This window comes from Caretta caretta, chromosome 3, assembly GCF_965140235.1.
Source record: "Caretta caretta isolate rCarCar2 chromosome 3, rCarCar1.hap1, whole genome shotgun sequence".
NCBI lineage: Eukaryota > Metazoa > Chordata > Testudines > Cheloniidae > Caretta > Caretta caretta.
Genome location: NC_134208.1, coordinates 65527690 through 65546851, shown reverse-complemented (window position 1 = coordinate 65546851; position 19162 = coordinate 65527690). Strand labels below are relative to the sequence as shown.

At 40.8% G+C, this 19162-nt stretch overlaps 1 protein-coding gene across 2 annotated transcripts in view; it reads left to right on the top strand.

Moving 5' to 3' along the window:
- The window catches only part of ME1 (malic enzyme 1), a 348457-nt gene that overhangs the window by 148401 nt on the left and 180894 nt on the right, over window positions 1–19162 (top strand). For both annotated transcript variants that reach the window (XM_048845114.2, XM_048845115.2), the window contains 2 exons: window positions 860–935; window positions 13313–13474. In XM_048845114.2, the coding sequence (XP_048701071.2) occupies window positions 860–935; window positions 13313–13474 (238 nt within the window). The remainder of the gene's footprint in view (window positions 1–859; window positions 936–13312; window positions 13475–19162) is intronic.

The following is a 19162-nucleotide window of genomic DNA, read 5'->3' as shown; positions in this document are numbered from 1 at the left end:
ACCACTTGTAGCTCATTAGTATAAGTTCCATTGTATATTAGCAGTGCTAAATAACAATTTTCAAGCATTCTGCTAAAGTAAAATTATGAGTACATTCAAAACTACAGGATATTTCCTCTTTTGGGGGGCCCAAGGCAAGTTCTGTATATGCAAAGCTTGTAGTATCAGACCCTTGTTGCACACAAGTCAAAGGGGATGTCTAACCCTAAAGGCTGGTGGACTGTTTTTTTAAATAATGTATGCAATTGCTCCTGCATTCTTATAATTTGTACTTAACCTAGAGCATTTCATGGACACTTTATACTTTAGTTCATAGGAATCGGCCTATTCTTTTTCAGTCTGCCAAATATATTTTTTAGATCTGCATGAAAAGTAGCTATATCATATGCTACATGAATTTGTAGTTTCAGACAAACAGCCTATGAAATGCATAAACAATTTAAAATATGTTTTAAATTCAGTCTTATTCTTAATATTGGTTTATCTGTTTTAACCATGGGGCCAAATACTGTATTTTTAAGTAAATCAATCAGAGTTTATACCTGAGTGGCCAAATCTGGCAATCTTTTACCTTTTTGAGTGCTGAATCAGTTTTAAAAGTAATATTGTATTCCATAATAAATTAAACACCTTTTTTTGATTTAGCTCATAGAAGTGTTTCTCACAGGCTTACATCTCTAAACAGGTGGTTATTGAGAGTTCCATTTTGTCCTGTGATTGTTTTTATGAAATACAGATATTTTAACACATAGCTGCTTGATACAGAGTAAATTAAATAGACATTTAAGTAAATGCTAAAAATTTTAAATAAATGTTCATATAATGTAGAAATGCAAAATATTTATTTATTTGCTTGCAGAGGTCTTTTTATCACCATCCATGACCAGGGGCACATTGCTACAATGCTTAAATCATGGCCTGAAGATGCCATAAGGGTAAGTTCAATTTTATTTGTATGGCAAAGTTGCTTTTGATCTGTATCTTTGTAACTGTGGCTAAAATGTTTTGACTAGCTACTGCTTTTAATTCAAATTAAATTAGGTTGTATAGTGGTATTAATTAGTTGCTATAGGTTTCTTAAATCACTGTTGTATCAAAGCCACTTTCCAGTTGCAGCTTCAGAATCTTGTGGCTTTTAAACTGTGCTATGTGTTAGGATTTCCTTTGCTGTTTAGAATTTGAACTTCTTGATAACTTGCCCATTATATTCAGTCTCATGTAATTTAAAGGTTTCATTTGTTTTTGAATATGATATGGATTGATTTAATTATTTACATCTGAATGATCTCTACATGTGGATCAGTTAACTCCCAAATATGACATCTTCTCTTTATTTCTCTATAAAGAAAGTTCTGCTGAGCGTTTTACAGTCAAAGCGATTTCAGTAATAATTGATTCCAAAGAGTTCTCCCACAAGCTGTTTCTGTTCTCCACCCTACAGCTGTTTGTCATGGAATAAGGTGTGAAAATTATTCATTCCTTTAAAATATCAAAGAAATCATTTCTATTCTGATCCTAAAATCTGAACATACTTTAGTATAAACGAGTGACAAATGCATCACTAAGCCATGGTAGATGACTTTTGGAAAATACCATTTGATCCAAATTGTCATTATAAACTGGGATTCTCTCCTTTTCTATTGTTCTTGCTCTCTCCATCTTATCACAGCTGTGAATTAGGGATAATGGTGCTTGCCCATCTTTGTAAAGCACTTTGAGATCTGCAGATCAAAGTACCTCTGTAAGCAATAGATGGTGGGAGGTGATGGTGTTCATTTTATTATATTGTTTTGTATCCTGAGATTGCATTCAGGCTTAGTCTCATTTTTAAAATAATAATTATTGTTGATTAAACAGGAATGCCCAGGTTTTTGTGCAGAGAATTTCTTTTTCACTTAATATTTTATTTTGGAGTATATCTCCTTTTTATCCCATTTTTTTGTTTTTGTTTGAGCCCTTAAAAAATGTGCTGCTGAGGTCAGTGAGTGTTCATATCCTGTGAACAAATACTTATAGGTGCTTTTATACCATGTAAAGCCTCCTAGAACAACTTTAACAGCTGTTTTTTCAAAAACACACTGAAATAGCTTAATGAGGAAACATTTGAATGGTCCAAATATCCATGTAAACAATGTGTTTGTGTGATACACAGTGATCATTAACCTATGTCCTTTATTTAAATTTACAAGACCAGATTTGGTTACAATGTAATAAACAAAAATTGAACTTAACAGATGTTCAAGTTATCCTTTTGAGTGTAATATGTTCATTTCTACTGGCTTAGTCTACCTTTCCTTGTGAATGAGAGTTTTACAAGAAACAATCTAAATGTACTGACTTGGAATACACTAGAACTACTTTGCAACATATTTTTCCATATGTGATCTTTAAGGTTTGTTTTAAATAGTTTTATAACAGCAACATTTGGTGGAGATTTTACCACAACATGCAGCTTTAATCTTGCACTGATTTGTGAAATACGGACAAATGTTTTGGTTTCTTTTTCCATTTCCAGCATCTGTGTGTTGACACCATTTTTAACTATTTGCTTGTTCTATATATCTGTCATCTGCACGTGTATTATATGTAGAAACACACATACAGTATGTGAATGTGGAGAGGTTAAATGGATTTAGCAAGGACAGGTACATTATAATGTTGCTTGCAATTAAAATGTTACAATAGAAACCATTAAAAGTCAACATTTGCTAAACATTTCCTGAGTTACCACAGACATCTTTTTTAAATTAGTGCACAAGAACACTGTTGCTTATAAAGTAAGGTTATGAAGTAAGGTTGATGTATACATAACCTACCTATCACAAAAACACAAAAGTGAGAAAATGAAAAATAAAGGCATTTAATAGTACATATAATCTGTTTCTGCACCCAGAGAGAGAGAATTAACCACTAAATCAGACAACACACCACAACTTTAACTGCCTCAGCAGGGATACCAGCCTCTCAACACCCCCTGCTCCCCTAATTGCCCTAACAGCACTGCAAACAGATCAGACTCCCCCATCCACCCTTAGTCTTTTCTGAACTCTAACCCTCTCTGGAGTTGGTTGTTACTGACATATTACTCTAAGCCTCTAGGGGATTCACAGAAATGGCTACAGAGGCTTAGGACTCAGTTTCCCAGATTGTCAAGAGTCCAGGGCAGAAATAGAACAGTCTGGAAGGTTCTACAAGAACCAACCATAAGCCAGAACTCAGAGACAAAGGGTTTGAGTTTTACTTTTGGGTTTGGCTGCTGTTGGAGTAGAGTGGAGAGAGAAACATGACTGCCTGGGAGGTCCCCATTAAACTTCCCATTCCTACCCAAAGGAAAACTTTGAACTCTGGTGCTGTGTGGGTCACTGAAAAGTGTCAGCCCAACAGAGATCAGCAACCCAAGAGGCTGAGGAGTGATTTCAGTTTATACTTCATCTCTGACCCTTTTCTCTGTCACCTCATCCCCGACCCCAGCTCTGACACTGGGCTCTGATTCCTGGCTACCGACTTCTGCTCTAATCACTGGGCCTGACTCATGCTGTAACTGCTAGGCATAACAGCCCACATCCCAGTCATTGACAGTTTGAACTGCTCCCCCCAAAAGACAACACCAGTTAGAGAATTAGAGCTGATGTGGTGAGCATGGATCCTACAAAGACCAATATCTCTCTGATGGAGATAGTGGAAGTCTTACAGATCTTGCAGGTCCAGGTTGCCATCCTGCAGGCACAGTCCTGCAAGTTCAAGCCACACCACTTTCAGTTGGTGACCCCTGCTATCCTTGAGCCTAAGCTCCCCCTACCTGAGTCGTGACAAATTTTGTGGGTTCCTAAATCTGTGTCATCATCTCCTATTTCTGCTATGCCTGCAGTCGTACTCCTCCGGCCAAGCGTGAGTAGGAATGGTTATCAGCCTGCTTACTGGGGAGACTGTGGTTTAGGTGTCTCCTGTCCTGGAGAAATCAAGCCCACTTCTGGGACTATTTGAGGACTTAGTTTAGGCAATGGCAGTAAACTTCAATGACCCAAGTCGTAAGCATATGGCCGAAGCCATGCTTTAAGTGATGAGGCAGGGACGCTGTCCAGTTGCTAAATATGCAGCAGAGTTCTGATGTTTGATAGTAGATACCGAGAGGAACAAGGCTGCCCAGTTTTATAATTTCTGACTTGGGTTAAACAATGACATTAAAGATGAACTGGCATGGATGGGATCCCTCTCTGGCCTGGATGCCTTAGTCAATCTATGCATCAAGATCGACCACCTCCTGGCTAAATGATCCAAGTAAACAGAAGTTCCTACTGGCTTCCATCAGCTCTGCTGATTCTGGCCCCTGGATCACCAGTTCCTTATCCATCATCTGAACCCCTGCAAGTCGACCAGGTCCAGCCCCATCTTTCTGACGTGGAGAAGAATCGATGCTGAGCATCGGACCTATGCTTATATTGCAGGGAACCAGTGCACATTATATCAAGCTGCCCTGTCAAGGTTTGATCTGCATGCCATGCCCCAGCCCTGGTAGGGGAATCTGGGCTGGGTTGGTGTCCTTCACTTTTCCCCAGCAGTCCACACAGCAATTGTCCATCAGTACCTGGTGATGGCCAATCAGAATCCAACACATCCCTCCCTCTCTGGTTCCAGCTCCGGCACCCTGCGATGCCTGACACCAACCTAGAAGTGCTTGTGGACTCAGGTGCCTCAGACAATTTCATGGATCTGGAGTTTGTCCAAGCACACAATATCTCTCCCAGTCCTAGGAGTATCCTGAGCTAGTGCAGTCTAAGTATAAGCACTCCTCTGCTTTGGTACTGCAGAAGACAGCACTGTTGACTTCGGTGCCTTTGCAGGTTCAGTTGAGTCCAGAGCCAGAAGGACCACCTTCCACATCTGCAACACTGCAACACACTGTACTGACCTATCTTGTTACCGACCACATCAGAGATGTTTGCAGCTACCAGGAACCTCCTGACCCTGATGGTGCCAGTATTATCGGCAATACAAGAGTCAACGCTATTGGTGCTGGTGGGCGTAGCAGGGTTCCTACAGCACTCTGTACCATGCCAGCCTCATGTACCCTTCGATACCATCAATGGGAAAACCCATGATGCTTGCCTCTCTGCAGGCCTCTCCACCTTGGCACTGGTTGCTGGCACCATCTGGAACTATGCTCAGTGGAAGGAGAGTCGTCTTCTTCTAAATCAAAGGGTCCTACATTTCCTAACCACAGAGTTGCTCTTGCTACCCCTCCTCCAGTTATTTCCATCCTTCCATGGATCCTGTCACAGGAGTACTTTCGAGTCGTTAGCCAGGAGGTCACTGGGGGCCTATACTTGTCCAATGGCTTTTTTGGAATGGTTGGGGTTCCCCCCCTCCATGTAAAGATCATATTCCAGGCATTCCTATTTGGTGGCCTTGGAAAGGTGTGTGGCACCTACCTATTGGGAAGCACCCGTTCCTGATTCCAGTCCCAAACTCGATAACAGATATCAAAAGCCAGCTCAACTGGACCCTGTGGATCAAAAAATGGAAGAAGGCTGGCCTCTTCTTCCTTCCCCTCTGACAAGGCAGTCTCGGGAGGGGGCAACTTGCCTTCCCCAGATGGCTATAAGGCACACCAAGAATTGTTAGAGGGATGCCTTAAGTTTGGGCATACAGGTGGAGAAAGTAAAAGAATCCTTACATTGCTTGGTTGATATTTTAGCCATTGCAGGTCCTTCCAGAGTGGCCCTGCCTCTCAATGAGGCCATTATGGACCCAGTTAAGGTGTTATGGGAGACCCCTGCATCTCTTCCCTTCAGTTCAAAAAGGTCCAAATGCAAGTATTATGTTCCCGCCCAAATATGAGTTCCTTTACTCCCATTTCCCCCTTCCCTGGGGTCCCTGGTAGCATTTGTTGCCAATGAGAGGGAAAGGCAGGGACATCAGGGCATAACCCCAAAATCAAAAGACTCAAACAAGTTAGACTAGGCTAGGAAGGTTTGTTTTACTCGGGGCTTGCAGCTTTAGGTTGCAAACCAGCATGCAGTTTTGGGCAGGTATGACTTCAATGTGTGGGACTCCATGCTAAAATTTAAAGACATGCTTCCAGGAAATGCTAGGCAGGAGTTCTCCTTCTCGTGGAGCCTTCAAGGCTGTAGGCCTACTGATCAATGCAGACAAGTCTACCCTTTACCCGGTACAGAGGATAGAGTTTATAGGAGTTGTGTTGCACTCTACCCAGGCCAGAGCGTTGCTCCCAGAGGCAAGATTCCAATCTATTTAGTTTCTCATGACAGACCTCAAGTTTCAATCACAACAGCCTGAAACTGTAGGAGGCTTGTACGACACATGGCCTTGTGCACATATGTAGTACGACCTGTGAAGCTACACCTCAAGCCCCTCCAGACATGGCTCGAGTCCGTGTACTTGCCAAGCTGTTTTCATCTGGACACTGTGCTCATGGTACCTTCATAGATTCTAATTTTGCTGAATCAGTAGTTGGATCCTTTCAATGTTTGTGTGGGTGTTCCCTTTCTCCGCCGTGAACAGTCAATGACACTGGTCTCAGATGTGTCAGCTCTAGGGTGGGATGCTCACTTGAGGCCCCTCCAAACTCAGGGTCTTTGTCCTCAAGGGAGCTCACTCTTCATACCAATATCAGAGAGCTCAGGACAATTTGTCTTGCCTGTCAGTCTTTCCTACCTCATATCAGGAGGAGAATCGTATTTGTTCTTACAGACAACACCGCTGCAGTGTTTTACCTCAACAAGCAGGGAGGAGCTTGCTCATCCCTCCTTTTTCAGGAAGCAGTTCACCTGTGGGAATTTTGCATAGCCCATTCAATCAACCTTGAGGTCTCTTACCTTTCAGGGGTGTAGAACAAGCTAGAAAACCGCCTGAACAGGTTATTTTTGAGTCACCATGAGTGGTCTCTTTGCTCAGATGTAACCAGATGCATTTTCCAGCACTGGGGGCCTCCCCAAATAGACCTATTTACAATCAAGTCCAACAGAAAATGTCAGCAGTTCTCCCTGCAAGGCCACAGTCCAAGCTCCATAATAGGCATCTTCCTGCTACCTTGGACATAAAAGCTTTACTACAGTTTCTCCTCAATTCAACTCCTATACAGAGTGCTACTAAAGATCAAGTGGGATCATGCCCAGATTATATTAATATCCCCAGTATTGCCCAGCCAACACTAGTTCTCCATGCTACTGGACTTCTCAGTGGGAAATCAAATCTCACTTGGATTTGATTTCTCAAGACCACAGTCAGCTGCTCCACCTGAACCTGCAATCCCTTAATTTAACATCCTGGAAGCTCCAAGGCTAAATCTCAGTGAGCAGGCTTGCTCAGAGTAAGTTTTCCAGATCTTACTAAGTAGCAGAAAGCACTCACAAGGGCCAGGGAACTGTCAAAATGGAAGCGGTTTCGTATCTGGGCTTGTCAGACCGGGGTCTCATTGATACACTCATCCATCCAACATGTAGTCAACTGTCTGCTGCACCTGAAACAGCAAGGCCTTAGCCATTTTCTCTATCAAGATTCACCTGGCAGCAATATCAGCTTTCTATCCTCACTGGTCTATGAACTAAAACAACAATCAACATTCCATTCAAGCCACTGGCAATGTGGGTACGATCCAGACCTAACATTCGTGTCTAAAGACCAAAGTGGTAACACTCTCATCATAGCATTTCCAAACAGCCAATGCAGGTCTATAATGATCTATGTAGGCATAGAAATTTCTGTGTTCTTTCCGAAGCAGGTACCACAATGGAATTTTGCTAAAGCTGATTGGGATGCCTAAAAACAGACTGTAGATACAACTGTTACAAGAATTCCAGCAAGACCAGAATGCTATCAACAGTTCGCAGGGCTCCTGAAAGTAGCAGGAAAGAAGAACATTCCCCGAGGATTCTGGAAAAAGCAAACTCCCTGCTGGATGAGAGAGATGCAGGAGTTGCTCTGGAAATACAATCAGACCAGGAGCTCTCATACTTCAAAAGCCCTGCTATACTTTATGGCTTTATTGAGCGCAAAACCTTGATTTTACACGTTCAAGTCATCAAGCATGGACACTACTACGACATCTTGGGACTGCTAATTCCACAGAGTACTGGCCACCAAATATCTGGCCAAATTCAATTGCCTCCAAACTGGTGGAGAACACAAAAGGACCACATGATAAGCACACAAGAAGAGAAGTGTATCAACAACTTTACCGAAAACTTGCCTCAATCGCCTGAGAAGAACCTTCCACTGTCAGCATAGGGGAAGTAAAAATGAAAAAAGGGAAGGCTGCAAGCCCTGATGGTATTCCATCAGAATTCCTCCACCATCTTGGCCCCAAAGGACTCCAGTGGGTAGCAACATTGTACTCCACTACCTTAAGGACAGTACAGATCCCTGAAATATGGCATGAGGCAATGGTAATTGCCATTCCGAAGCCTGGAAAGCCCCCTGATGAAGCAGGAAGCTACAGGCCAAATTCTCTATTATGTACAACCTATAAACTTCTTGAACGTATCATCCTCAAAAGAATACACCCTTGTACTGTTGGCAGGCTTCCAGCCAAAACGTAGTTGTTGTGACCAGTTCTGGCACTCACACCTCACATTCAGGCTGGCTATCAAAAAAACCTAAAGACTGGCACAGTATTTGTTGACCTGTCATCTGCGTATGATACTGTATGGATTAAGGGCCTGATGCTGAAAGTTGCTAAAATTATACCATGTTACGAAACACTTTGCCTGCTGTGGACCATGTGAGTAACAGACACCTGCGGGTGTACCTGGATAATAAGACCAGCTCACCCCGTATCATAAACAGCGGGCTAGCACAAGGCTCTGTATTTGCGCCAACCCCCTTTAATATTTACATAAGTGACATGCCTCCAACTAAATTACGAACATTTGGATATGCAGATGATCTTGCCATGACAATCCAAGCATCAAACCTCCATGACATTGAGAAAGCATTAACTGAGGACCTCCAAAATATGGAACAATACTTCTGGAAATGGAGGCTCAAACCAAACCTTGGAAAAACAATAGTAAGCACATTCCATCTTGATAATAAGAGTGCCAAAAACACTCTGAAAGTAGATTTCTGTGGTAAAAATGTGCAACACGATTACACTCCGACATATTTTGGAGTGAAACTCGACCGCACCCTCTCCTTCTATGATCATCTTGAGAAGGTAGCTGCAAAAATAAAAATGAGAGCCAACATAATCCAGAAACTAGTAGGTCCAACCTGGTGTGCATCAGCATCAGTGTTGCGAACATCTGCAATAGCACTTATATATTCAGTAGCTGAATATTGTGCACCGGTATGGAGCAGATGCAGCCACACATGACTTGTAATATGACTTGCAGCCACACATGACTTGACACAGTTAAATACAGTGATGCGGTGCATCACGGGAACCCTTCAGTCGATTCCAAAACCACGGCTACCTGTCCTGTCTAATGTCGCTCCCCTGCCGATACGCCGAACTGCTGCAACATTCTGCGAAGCTCAGCGAATCCAGGAAAACAGATGTCTTCCTATTCACCAAGAATTTGACAATGCCCCCCCTTCCCACAACATCTTAAATCCCTTAAGCCTTTCTGGGAATATTTGTTTAGCTTCATGCAATCAAGCTATGATCAGAAGGAGGCTTGGAAAGCAGATTGGGCTAAACAAGACTTAAAAAATAAGCACCTTGTGCCAGATCCCATGCAGAAGGTTTTTGGGTTTGACCTTCCACGGTCAGCTTGGTCAACTCTGAACTGAATTCAAACCAACCATAGTAGATCTGGATATCTAATGCACAAATGGAAAATCAAGGAATCCCTGGTGTGGGAGTGTGGTTCCCCACAATAGATCGTCGAACATATCACTACCTACTGCCCAACTTATAAGTATAAAGGAGGCATTACTGCAATAAATTCTGCTGTTCGTGATGTAGCCATTTGGCTCGATCATCTTCTGGTGAAATTATAGTTCCTGCTCTACACCAGCCATATGAAAGAAGAAGACGACGACCCTTGCTGGGATAACTTCTGTTTTTTCTAACAACATGAGAATGACGTTGCACCCTCAATTAAGAGAACCTTTTCCCCCATGGGACTTGAACTTGGTCCTGTCTAAACTTATGGGCCATTTGAGCCTTTGGAAATGTGCTCTGTACTACACCTTTCATGGAATGTGGTTTTCCTAATTGCTATCACTTCTGCCAGAAGAGTCTCTGAACTGCATGCCCTCTCATCTGAACCACTATATACAGTCTTCTTTAAAGAGAAGGTATACTTATGCTCTCATCCAAGTGTTGTCTCTAAAGTAGTTTCAATTTTTCTTATCAGTCAACCAATTTACTTATCTGTATTTTACCCAAAACCACACACAAATAGGGATGAGCAAAGGCTACACATAGAATCATAGAATATCAGGGTTGGAAGGGACCTCAGGAGGTCATCTAGTCCAACCCCCTACTCAAAGCAGGACCGATCCCCAACTAAATCATCCCAGCCAGGGCTTTGTCAAGCCTGACCTTAAAAACTTCTAAGGAAGGAGATTCCACCACCTCCCTAGGTAACACATTCCAGTGTTTCACCACCCTCTTAGTGAAGAAGTTTTTCCTAATATCCAACCTAAATCTCCCCCACTGCAATTTGAGACCATTACTCTTTGTTCTGTCATCTGCTACCACTGAGAACAGTCTAGAGCCATCCTCTTTGGAACCCCCTTTCAGGTAGTTGAAAGCAGCTATCAAATCCCTCCTCATTCTCCTCTTCCGTAGACTAAACATCCCCAATTCCCTCAGCCTCTCCTCATAACTCATGTGTTCCAGTCCCCTAATAATTTTTGTTGCCCTCTGCTGGACTCTTTCCAATTTTACCACATCCTTCTTGTAGTGTGGGGCCCAAAACTGGACACAGTACTCTAGATGAGGCCTCACCGGTGTCAAATAGAGGTGGGACGATCACGTCCCTCGATCTGCTGGCAATGCCCCTACTTATACATCCCAAAATGCCGTTGGCCTTCTTGGCAACAAGGGCGCACTGTTGACTCATATCCAGTTTCTCGTCCACTGTAACCCCTAGGTCCTTTTCTGCAGAACTGCTGCCAAGCCATTCGGTCCCTAGTCTGTAGCAGTGTATTGGATTTTTACGTCCTAAGTGCAGGACTCTGGACTTGTCCTTGTTGAATCTCATCAGATTTCTTTTGGCCCAATCCTCCAATTTGTCTAGGTCCCTCTGTATCCTATCCCTACCCTCCAGCGTATCGACCTCTCCTCCCAGTTTAGTGTCATCTGCAAACTTGCTGAGAGTGCAATCCACACCATCCTCCAGATCATTTATGAAGATATTGAACAAAACCGGCCCCAGGACCGACCCTTGGGGCACTCCACTTGATACCGGCTGCCAACTAGACATGGAGCCATTGATCCATATTGGATATTAGATGAGCATTGGTGTTCTACATAGACAGGACCAAATTGTTTCAGTGGTCCACTCTTCGTGGTTATAGCAGACAGAATTAAAGGTCTTCCAATCTCCTCACAGATAATCTGATATTAGATAACTTCCTGTATCAGCTCTGGTTATGATCTGGCAGGTATTTTTCCACTAGACAAGTTGACAGCTCACTCCACAAGAGTGCAAGCATCCTCAGTAGCATTCCTAGTGCAGATCCCTATCCAGAACATTTGTAAAGTAGCAACCTGGTCATTGGTGCACACTTTCTGCTCTCATTATGCCATCACCCAGTACTCTAGAGATGATGCTATATTTGGTCATGCTGTACAACAGTCTGTGTGTACATGAACTGCGATCCCTCCACCTATATTAGTGCTTGGGAGTCACCAAGAGTGGAATGCACATGTACAATCACTCAAAGAAAAAAACCTGTTACTAACTTTTCATAACTGTTGTTCTTCGAGATGCGTTGCACATGTCCATTCCATGGCCCTTCCCCCACCCTCTCTACATGGGAGTTTCCAGAAAGAAGGAACTGAGGGAGCTTGGGGTCAGCTGGGCTCTTTATACTGGCACCAGTGGCACATGGCAGCAGAGGGTGCTCAAGCCGTCCTGCTGGTTACCACTGAGGGAAAAATTTCCAGTGACTGTGCATGGGGCACGCACACGTCAAGGGTGGAATGGACATGTGTAACACATCTTGAAGAACAACAGTTACAACAGGTTAGTAACCATTTTTCAGTCAAAGTTGCATTGCCTTTTACCCACCTCTTAATTCTAAATTATTCTCTTTTACTCTGTCGTACGTGACTCTTCACTCATATGGTTCTGTCCAGTGTTACAGAAACCTTTGTTTTGAGTCCAGACAGGTGTTCTTTGTTTTAAATGTGTCTGAATTTTGTTTTATTATGGTGCTATTTCTACATACTTTGAGATCTACTGATGAAAAGCACTAAATAAGAGCTGGGTGGTCTTGTTATAGTTGGTGAAACAACATATTTGCATGTATACAGTGGGACCCCCTTATAGTAAAAAATTGTCTTTTATAATCTCAAAAAAGCTGCACTGCAATTGCAGGAAGCTGTAGATGCTGTGTTTATGTGGGTCGGGAGGAGTATGGTTGTTGAAGGGCGCGAGCCTCTGCGGGTATGTCTATATAGCATCTGGGAGTGAGCTGCCTAGCCTTGGTCCACAGATGCTGGGCTCGTGCTAGCACACTGTTGTTAGCTGTGTAGATGGTGCTTTGTTATTGCGACTTGGGCTGGAGCTTGGGCTCTGAAGCCTAGGATAGGGTGTCGGCTAAAAATAGCATGCTCGCGCGAGCTCAGCTACCACAGGTCTGTGGTCCTGGGCTGGGAGGCTTGCTCCCGGATGCTGTGTAAACATATCCTGGAAGACTATAGTTTCACTCCTGTCAGGGAGCTGCAGTAGCAATATCACCTCCTTTTCACTCCCACTGGGAACAGTTGCGGCAACAGCTAGAAGCAAAGGATCCTTCCTTACCCTTTCTCCACAACATAGGGGCAAATCTTCTTCTTCCTTGTTTATTCAGAGCAATGTAAGAGGGGAAATGATTGTTCCTTTGGAATGCAGCACTGAGCACCTGTCTGATAAGTGACAATTGCTGCATTCTTAGAGGATTAGCACTGGGAAAACCTTTTACAGTGAAGTTGCAATATAATTGAAGTGAATATGCAATAAAATGTAATGATGGAATTCGGGACTTTCACTCTACTATAATTTAATGTGTCTCTGTAACAATAGTTTTAAAATGGAAACAAAAACATGTGTTGAGGAGTATAGATATGTTGCTTGCAAGTACTCAGCATTTCAGAAAAGAAATTATTTCATAGTCCTTTTTTTCCTCCATCAAGGCTATTGTGGTGACTGATGGAGAACGTATTCTTGGCCTTGGAGACCTTGGCTGTTATGGAATGGGCATCCCAGTTGGCAAATTGGCCCTTTACACAGCATGTGGAGGAATGAAACCACAGGAATGTCTGCCTGTAATCCTGGATGTGGGAACTGATAATGAGGTAAATACTTTTCCTAGGTTCCATGAACATTTCACATATTTTAGGAGCAACAGGCTGAACTGTATAATTGTATTTATCTGTTCTATTAAAGGGTAAAGTTAGAATTTTGGGTGAGTATATTATTCCATTTTTGTCTTATTTTTCCCTCATGTGAGTACTTAATCTCCTTCTTACTTGTTGTATATAATTATTCTTTAATACAGTTTTATTAAATTTACCAATATATTTAATAGAGTCTGTATACTGATATCTTTCTACTGACAATTTAGTACATTGAAAAGGCCCAGATTACTTCCACGGGCAAAAAGTCTGGCACAGGACCATTGACTGTGGAGATTTCACAATGCACCTGAAACCTTCCCTTCACCAGAGGTCCTACAGGTGGCCAGCACAGCCCCAAAAGTGGATTGCACTGGCTTAGGTGGGCATTTGGTGCATGCCCAGTGCAGCCTTCCCTGCATGGCAATTATATAGCCCACAGTGAGACTAGGCCCGAGAAAGGGACACTTAGAATCATAGAATCATAGAATATCAGAGTTGGAAGGGACCTCAGGAGGTCATCTAGTCCAACCCCCTGCTCAAAGCAGGACCAATCCCCAATTTTTTCCCCAGATTCCTAAATGGCCCCCTCAAGGATTGAACTCACAACCCTGGGTTTAGCAGGTCTCAGGAAGTGAATTCCCTTGGGGTGCAGCATCCCTCACACAGAAACTTTTTGTGCCAACTGGGGTTGAACTCTGTCCACTATGACTATTTTGTAAGGATGCCCAAAATTTACTGCTACTTCTTTATGAGCAAAGGTCCTATTTAATAACTTACTTCCAAATAATTCATTAATGCCTCTAGTCCCCGTTTCTTTTCTTCCAAACACATGAAGAGAAACTTGATGGTTTGTGAGATATTCACTGTTGTTTTCATAGGGTGAAATCCTGGTTTCACTGAAGTCTGTGGAAAAACACCCATTAACTTCTATGGTGTCTGGATTTGACCTTTAGTTTCTTTATCCTGTATTTATTTCATTTTAGTATAAGAGTTGGTGTGAAAACTGGACTTTCAACCAAAGTGAAAATTTTTGTGAAACATTTTAATTTTGGTCAAAAAGTTATGGTTCGTTGAGTGGTTTCACACATGTTCCACTAGGTATGTGCATGCCCAACACACTGGGGTCAGAGAGTTTTCTGCAGTGATTTCAAAACATTGTCTATACAGCTATTTTTAGAGCACTAGTGCAAACTCTGCTACCCAAGTCTGAGGACCCGGGCTGTGAGGCTCGTTCCCACTCATTCCAAAATGCTGTGTAGACACACCTACCTGTGTCATCTTGGCAATGTATCTTTTTAGCTGCACCTCTGAACATTGAAATTAGTCTACTTTTGAAATATATTTATGTCTAGTCCATAGGATAGCAGTGAAAAATAGTGTTTTTTCTTTCAAGAATAGAAAATAATAAAGAATTGATTGTGTACATTGTTCTGATGTCTTTGATATCTGGTATCTGACAGATAGTAAGTATGTAAGTATAGTAGAGGATAGACAGTTCAATATTTTTTTGTATATACAGGCATACAATTCTAAAAAATATATTCTTTATGAGATCAGTGATTTTAGAACACTCCAAGTGCACTCAGTGGGTCTCTTTCCCAACGTGTCTAACCTGTTCTTAGAAACCTCCAACTACCCTTATAGTTAGAAAGCTTTTCCTAATGTCTAACCTAAATCTCCCTTGCTACAGATTAAGCTCATTACTTCTTATCCTACCTTCGGTGGACAGGGAGAACAATTGATCACAGTCCTCTTTATAACAGCTCTTAACATATTTAAGACTATTTTCAGGCCCCCCTCAGTCTTCTTTTCTCAAGACTAAACACACCCAGTTTTTTTAACCTTTCCTCATGGGTCAGGTTTTCTAATCCTTTTAACATTTTTGTTGCTCTCTTCTGGACTTTCTCCAATTTGTCCACATCTTTCCTGAAGTGTGACCTCCAGAATGTTAATGTGAATATGAACATAAGAGTTTGCAAAATTTCAAGGGGAACTAGTGAGAGGATGTTACCTAAAGCAGACAGTGTTTCCCTTCATGTAGGGGACCTTTTAAGTAACTCGCTTGGGTTGATATAACAATTTGGCAGCATTTCATTTTCAGTAAACTGATGGAGACCTTTAAATTCTTTCTTGAGGTTTGTTAATCTCTTGCTTAATGCAAAGTTACAGTATGTCTGGTAATACTCTCAGAAACTGTCTCAACTATAATGTAATAAAAGGTTATTTCTACTTCATTTCTAACTCATGGGTTTCAGGAATTTAGAAGCTTACTGGTAAATCTAAATAAAACAACATGAGCATATATCCGTTCAATCTCAAGCCTATCATAACAGCTAATCTTTGACCAAGTTATGGTTTGCCTTTTTTTTTTTTGGTTAAAAAAATTACTTGACATCAAAGTCTATTCTATGAATTCATAGCTTTCAACTTCTCACCTATAGTGACTTAGTCAGGGCTACACATGGAAAGTAATGAAGCAGAAGAGGAAGAGTAAATGAAATTGCAGACCTTTTGAGATGACAGACAAGCAGTAATATCAAAAGACCTTCCTGCATAGTTTAATTTCAGCCAAATCAAAATCAAAGATTTATGGTTGTGATTTCAATGCATGGAACCAATTCAACAGCTTGAATGGGCTTTTGTACTTTGTTAAAGGCAAGATATCAATAATATTATTAGGTAGACATAATAAATAGTTTCAGGGTTTTTTACACATCCTGTCTGAGGCAAAGTTATTTTAGAATATCAGTGTAAAAATTGTGATAACCTTCGGGCCTTGGTTAAAATAGGTATTTTACTGTTTTTCATGGAGCTTCTATGTGGCGCCTACTGTTTTAGTTGTTTAAGTGACAGAATATTTCTTAAATGGCCCCACAGATGATTTTTATAAAACCTATGTTGTATAGGAATATTTACAAGTAAGAACACCAGTAAACACACACACACAAAATATACAGGTAGCCCTACATATTTTAGGTGTGGTGTTATATTCAGTGATGGACACAGGCACTTGTGCAGTATTGCAGTATACTGAGAGATCCACAAATAGTTGGTTTTTGGATACAGGTGGGTATTTTGTGAAGAATTGCAATATGGAGGTAAATACATCGGTGTTATATATTAAGTATTCAAAGGAGAGAGTGGCATTTTTTAGATAAAATACAGTGTAGTTTGAGCTTGAAGTTGTTACTGTTTTGTCTTTGTTTCTTACACATTACACATTGTTCATTGGTTGAACACCAATACCCTTCAAACCTTGTGTTTAATCATCTAATTAGACTACTGTTACACATTTCATTTTTCTTGTATTTTGTTCACCTGCATTATGATTGTAGAGTTTTCTCTTGTGAGTCATGGAATGGGAGTGCATTTCCTGGCTCATATTAATAATCTGAGATCCTAAATAATTTTTTTGTTGTTTTATAAATGTTAGGGGAGTGCTGCATAGGGCATAATAGGCTCGTTTTCTTGTTGTCTAAAGCTGAAGATTTTGTCCAAAACCTGAAAATTTTTGATTGAGAAACGCTGTCTAGTATCTAATGGGAGTTGTAGACTGCTGTGATGCACCACATCTCCCTTCTTGCTGAGGTGCACCATGGGAGATGTAGTTTGGCCAGGGATTCCAGTCCAGATAGGAGAATGGGGCATGAGGCAGCCTGGTATACTTTCCAAATCAAAATTTTTCAGTTTGGGGATTTTTTGTTGTTTATAGCGATGTGTTTTGGGTTTTTTGTTTTGTTTTGATAAAAAGTCAATTTTTCCGTGGAAAGCTGGAAAAAAATTGTCTAATTGAAAACTCAATTTTCAATCTAAAAATAGTTTCAATAGAAAATGTTCATCCAACTTTAATAATCTACTGTATCTGCCCACATCCTCTTCAGCAAAGGTTGAAACTGCTTGAATATATTTAATTTTTGATTATGGAAGTGTAGAAGAATTAGTTTCTATTGGAATTTTCCCAGTGTTTGAGAGTAGTAAGTTATGGAAAATATCTGTTCAGAAGTCTTCTTGTGTGGCACCCTGAAATTCTATTTTCTGTTTTTTGTGTATGTGTTGTCACTTATCTATCTTACCATTATTCAGAACTGCATAAGAATGGCAATTTTTCGTATAGATCTGCTCTTCAGAATCATTAGTTTGTTTTCAAACTGGATTACTGTTCTGGTGTGGAGGCAGCTATTATTGATTTTCTCATTCCATAATATTTGTATTACAATAATTCCAGAGTCCTCAGTCTGGATGATGGCCCTTATTATGTTTGGGGCCCCATTATATGCTTAACACAATGTCATGGTCCTATTCCTTGAATAACTTACATTTTAAAGAGATAGATGACATACCAAGAGTTTGGGAAAGGAATATAATCATATGTGATTCTTATATACCTATGCATTTTTCTTATTTTTCTAAATAGTTAAAGTAAATGCCAGTTATTCCCATCTGGCCATCAGTGTACCCATCATTATGTATTAATACTTTGCATTCATATATGTGGAATCTTATGTCCACTAAAATAGATATGGATTTAATGTATCCTGGATGTTAAAACAGGCCACAGGGAAGATTTGTTGTCAGCAACAAAAATGTTAATAGAAACCTCTACTGGATACAAAGCTCTTTACTGTAGCACAGGTTTTGGAATACTACATTGTATTTGGAAACCACACTTCCTGTTTAATCTTGTGTGATGGTTTGCTTGTCAGCCTGTACCTGCCTTTTGGCTATTTTATTTCTCCACAAAGTTCTTTATCTTCTATTCAAATTTCTATCTGTGGGCTAAATCTAAGTTTTCTAAGTTGTCTTTTCTTCTTTGAGTTTGTACAGTATATATGTACATTCATACTATATATGAGTTCATATAGAGTAACAGATATTAAATGCAAAAAAAGTTAACATTTAGACTAGTAAGCTCGCTTGTTTAGGAGTAGCTCTTTTTGGAATATGGTTCAATCTTTGAAAATGGCTTCTTTCTCCTCAAGCAGAGGTTGGGAATCATGCTGAAGTAGAACCCACAGCTCTGAGAAGGAGTGAGTAATGTGGAGTTAGCGTGGTATCAGACAACATTGATCTGTTTTGGTTTTAATGAGAAATCTTAGCAAGATCCAAAGGGACTTTGTGCCATTAAATTTTTCTTACAAGACTCACAAAACTGAATTTGTTTGCCAAAATAATATATAATTATTCTTAATGTCTTTAAAAGTGAATATCTAGTAAATTTTAGAAATCACTTCCTTAATTAAGAATGTAAGATCAAAAAGGTGTCAATATTTTAATTGAACAAAATATAAATATAAATTTTGAGTATGTAACTTTAATATGGCATTATCTTATGCTTACTATGGGCTACATTGTCATTTTTCATCTAGCCTGGAGCCCGGGTGGCATGTCATCAGGGTCATAAACTGGGGGTGTCATCTTCAGCTCAGGCCCCTCTCTAGGTCCTCACTTCCGGGCTATATCTTAAGTCTTACAGATTCTTTCTACATAACATTAAGATATTACCTTTCCTATCCATTCATGCAGCTAAAACTCCCTTCCAAGCTCTCATCATCTCACGTCCTGATTACTGCAACATCCTTTTCTCTGGCCTTGAAAAATTCAGTCTTGTCTTGTTCATTTCCATTCAAAATACTCCTATAAAGATCG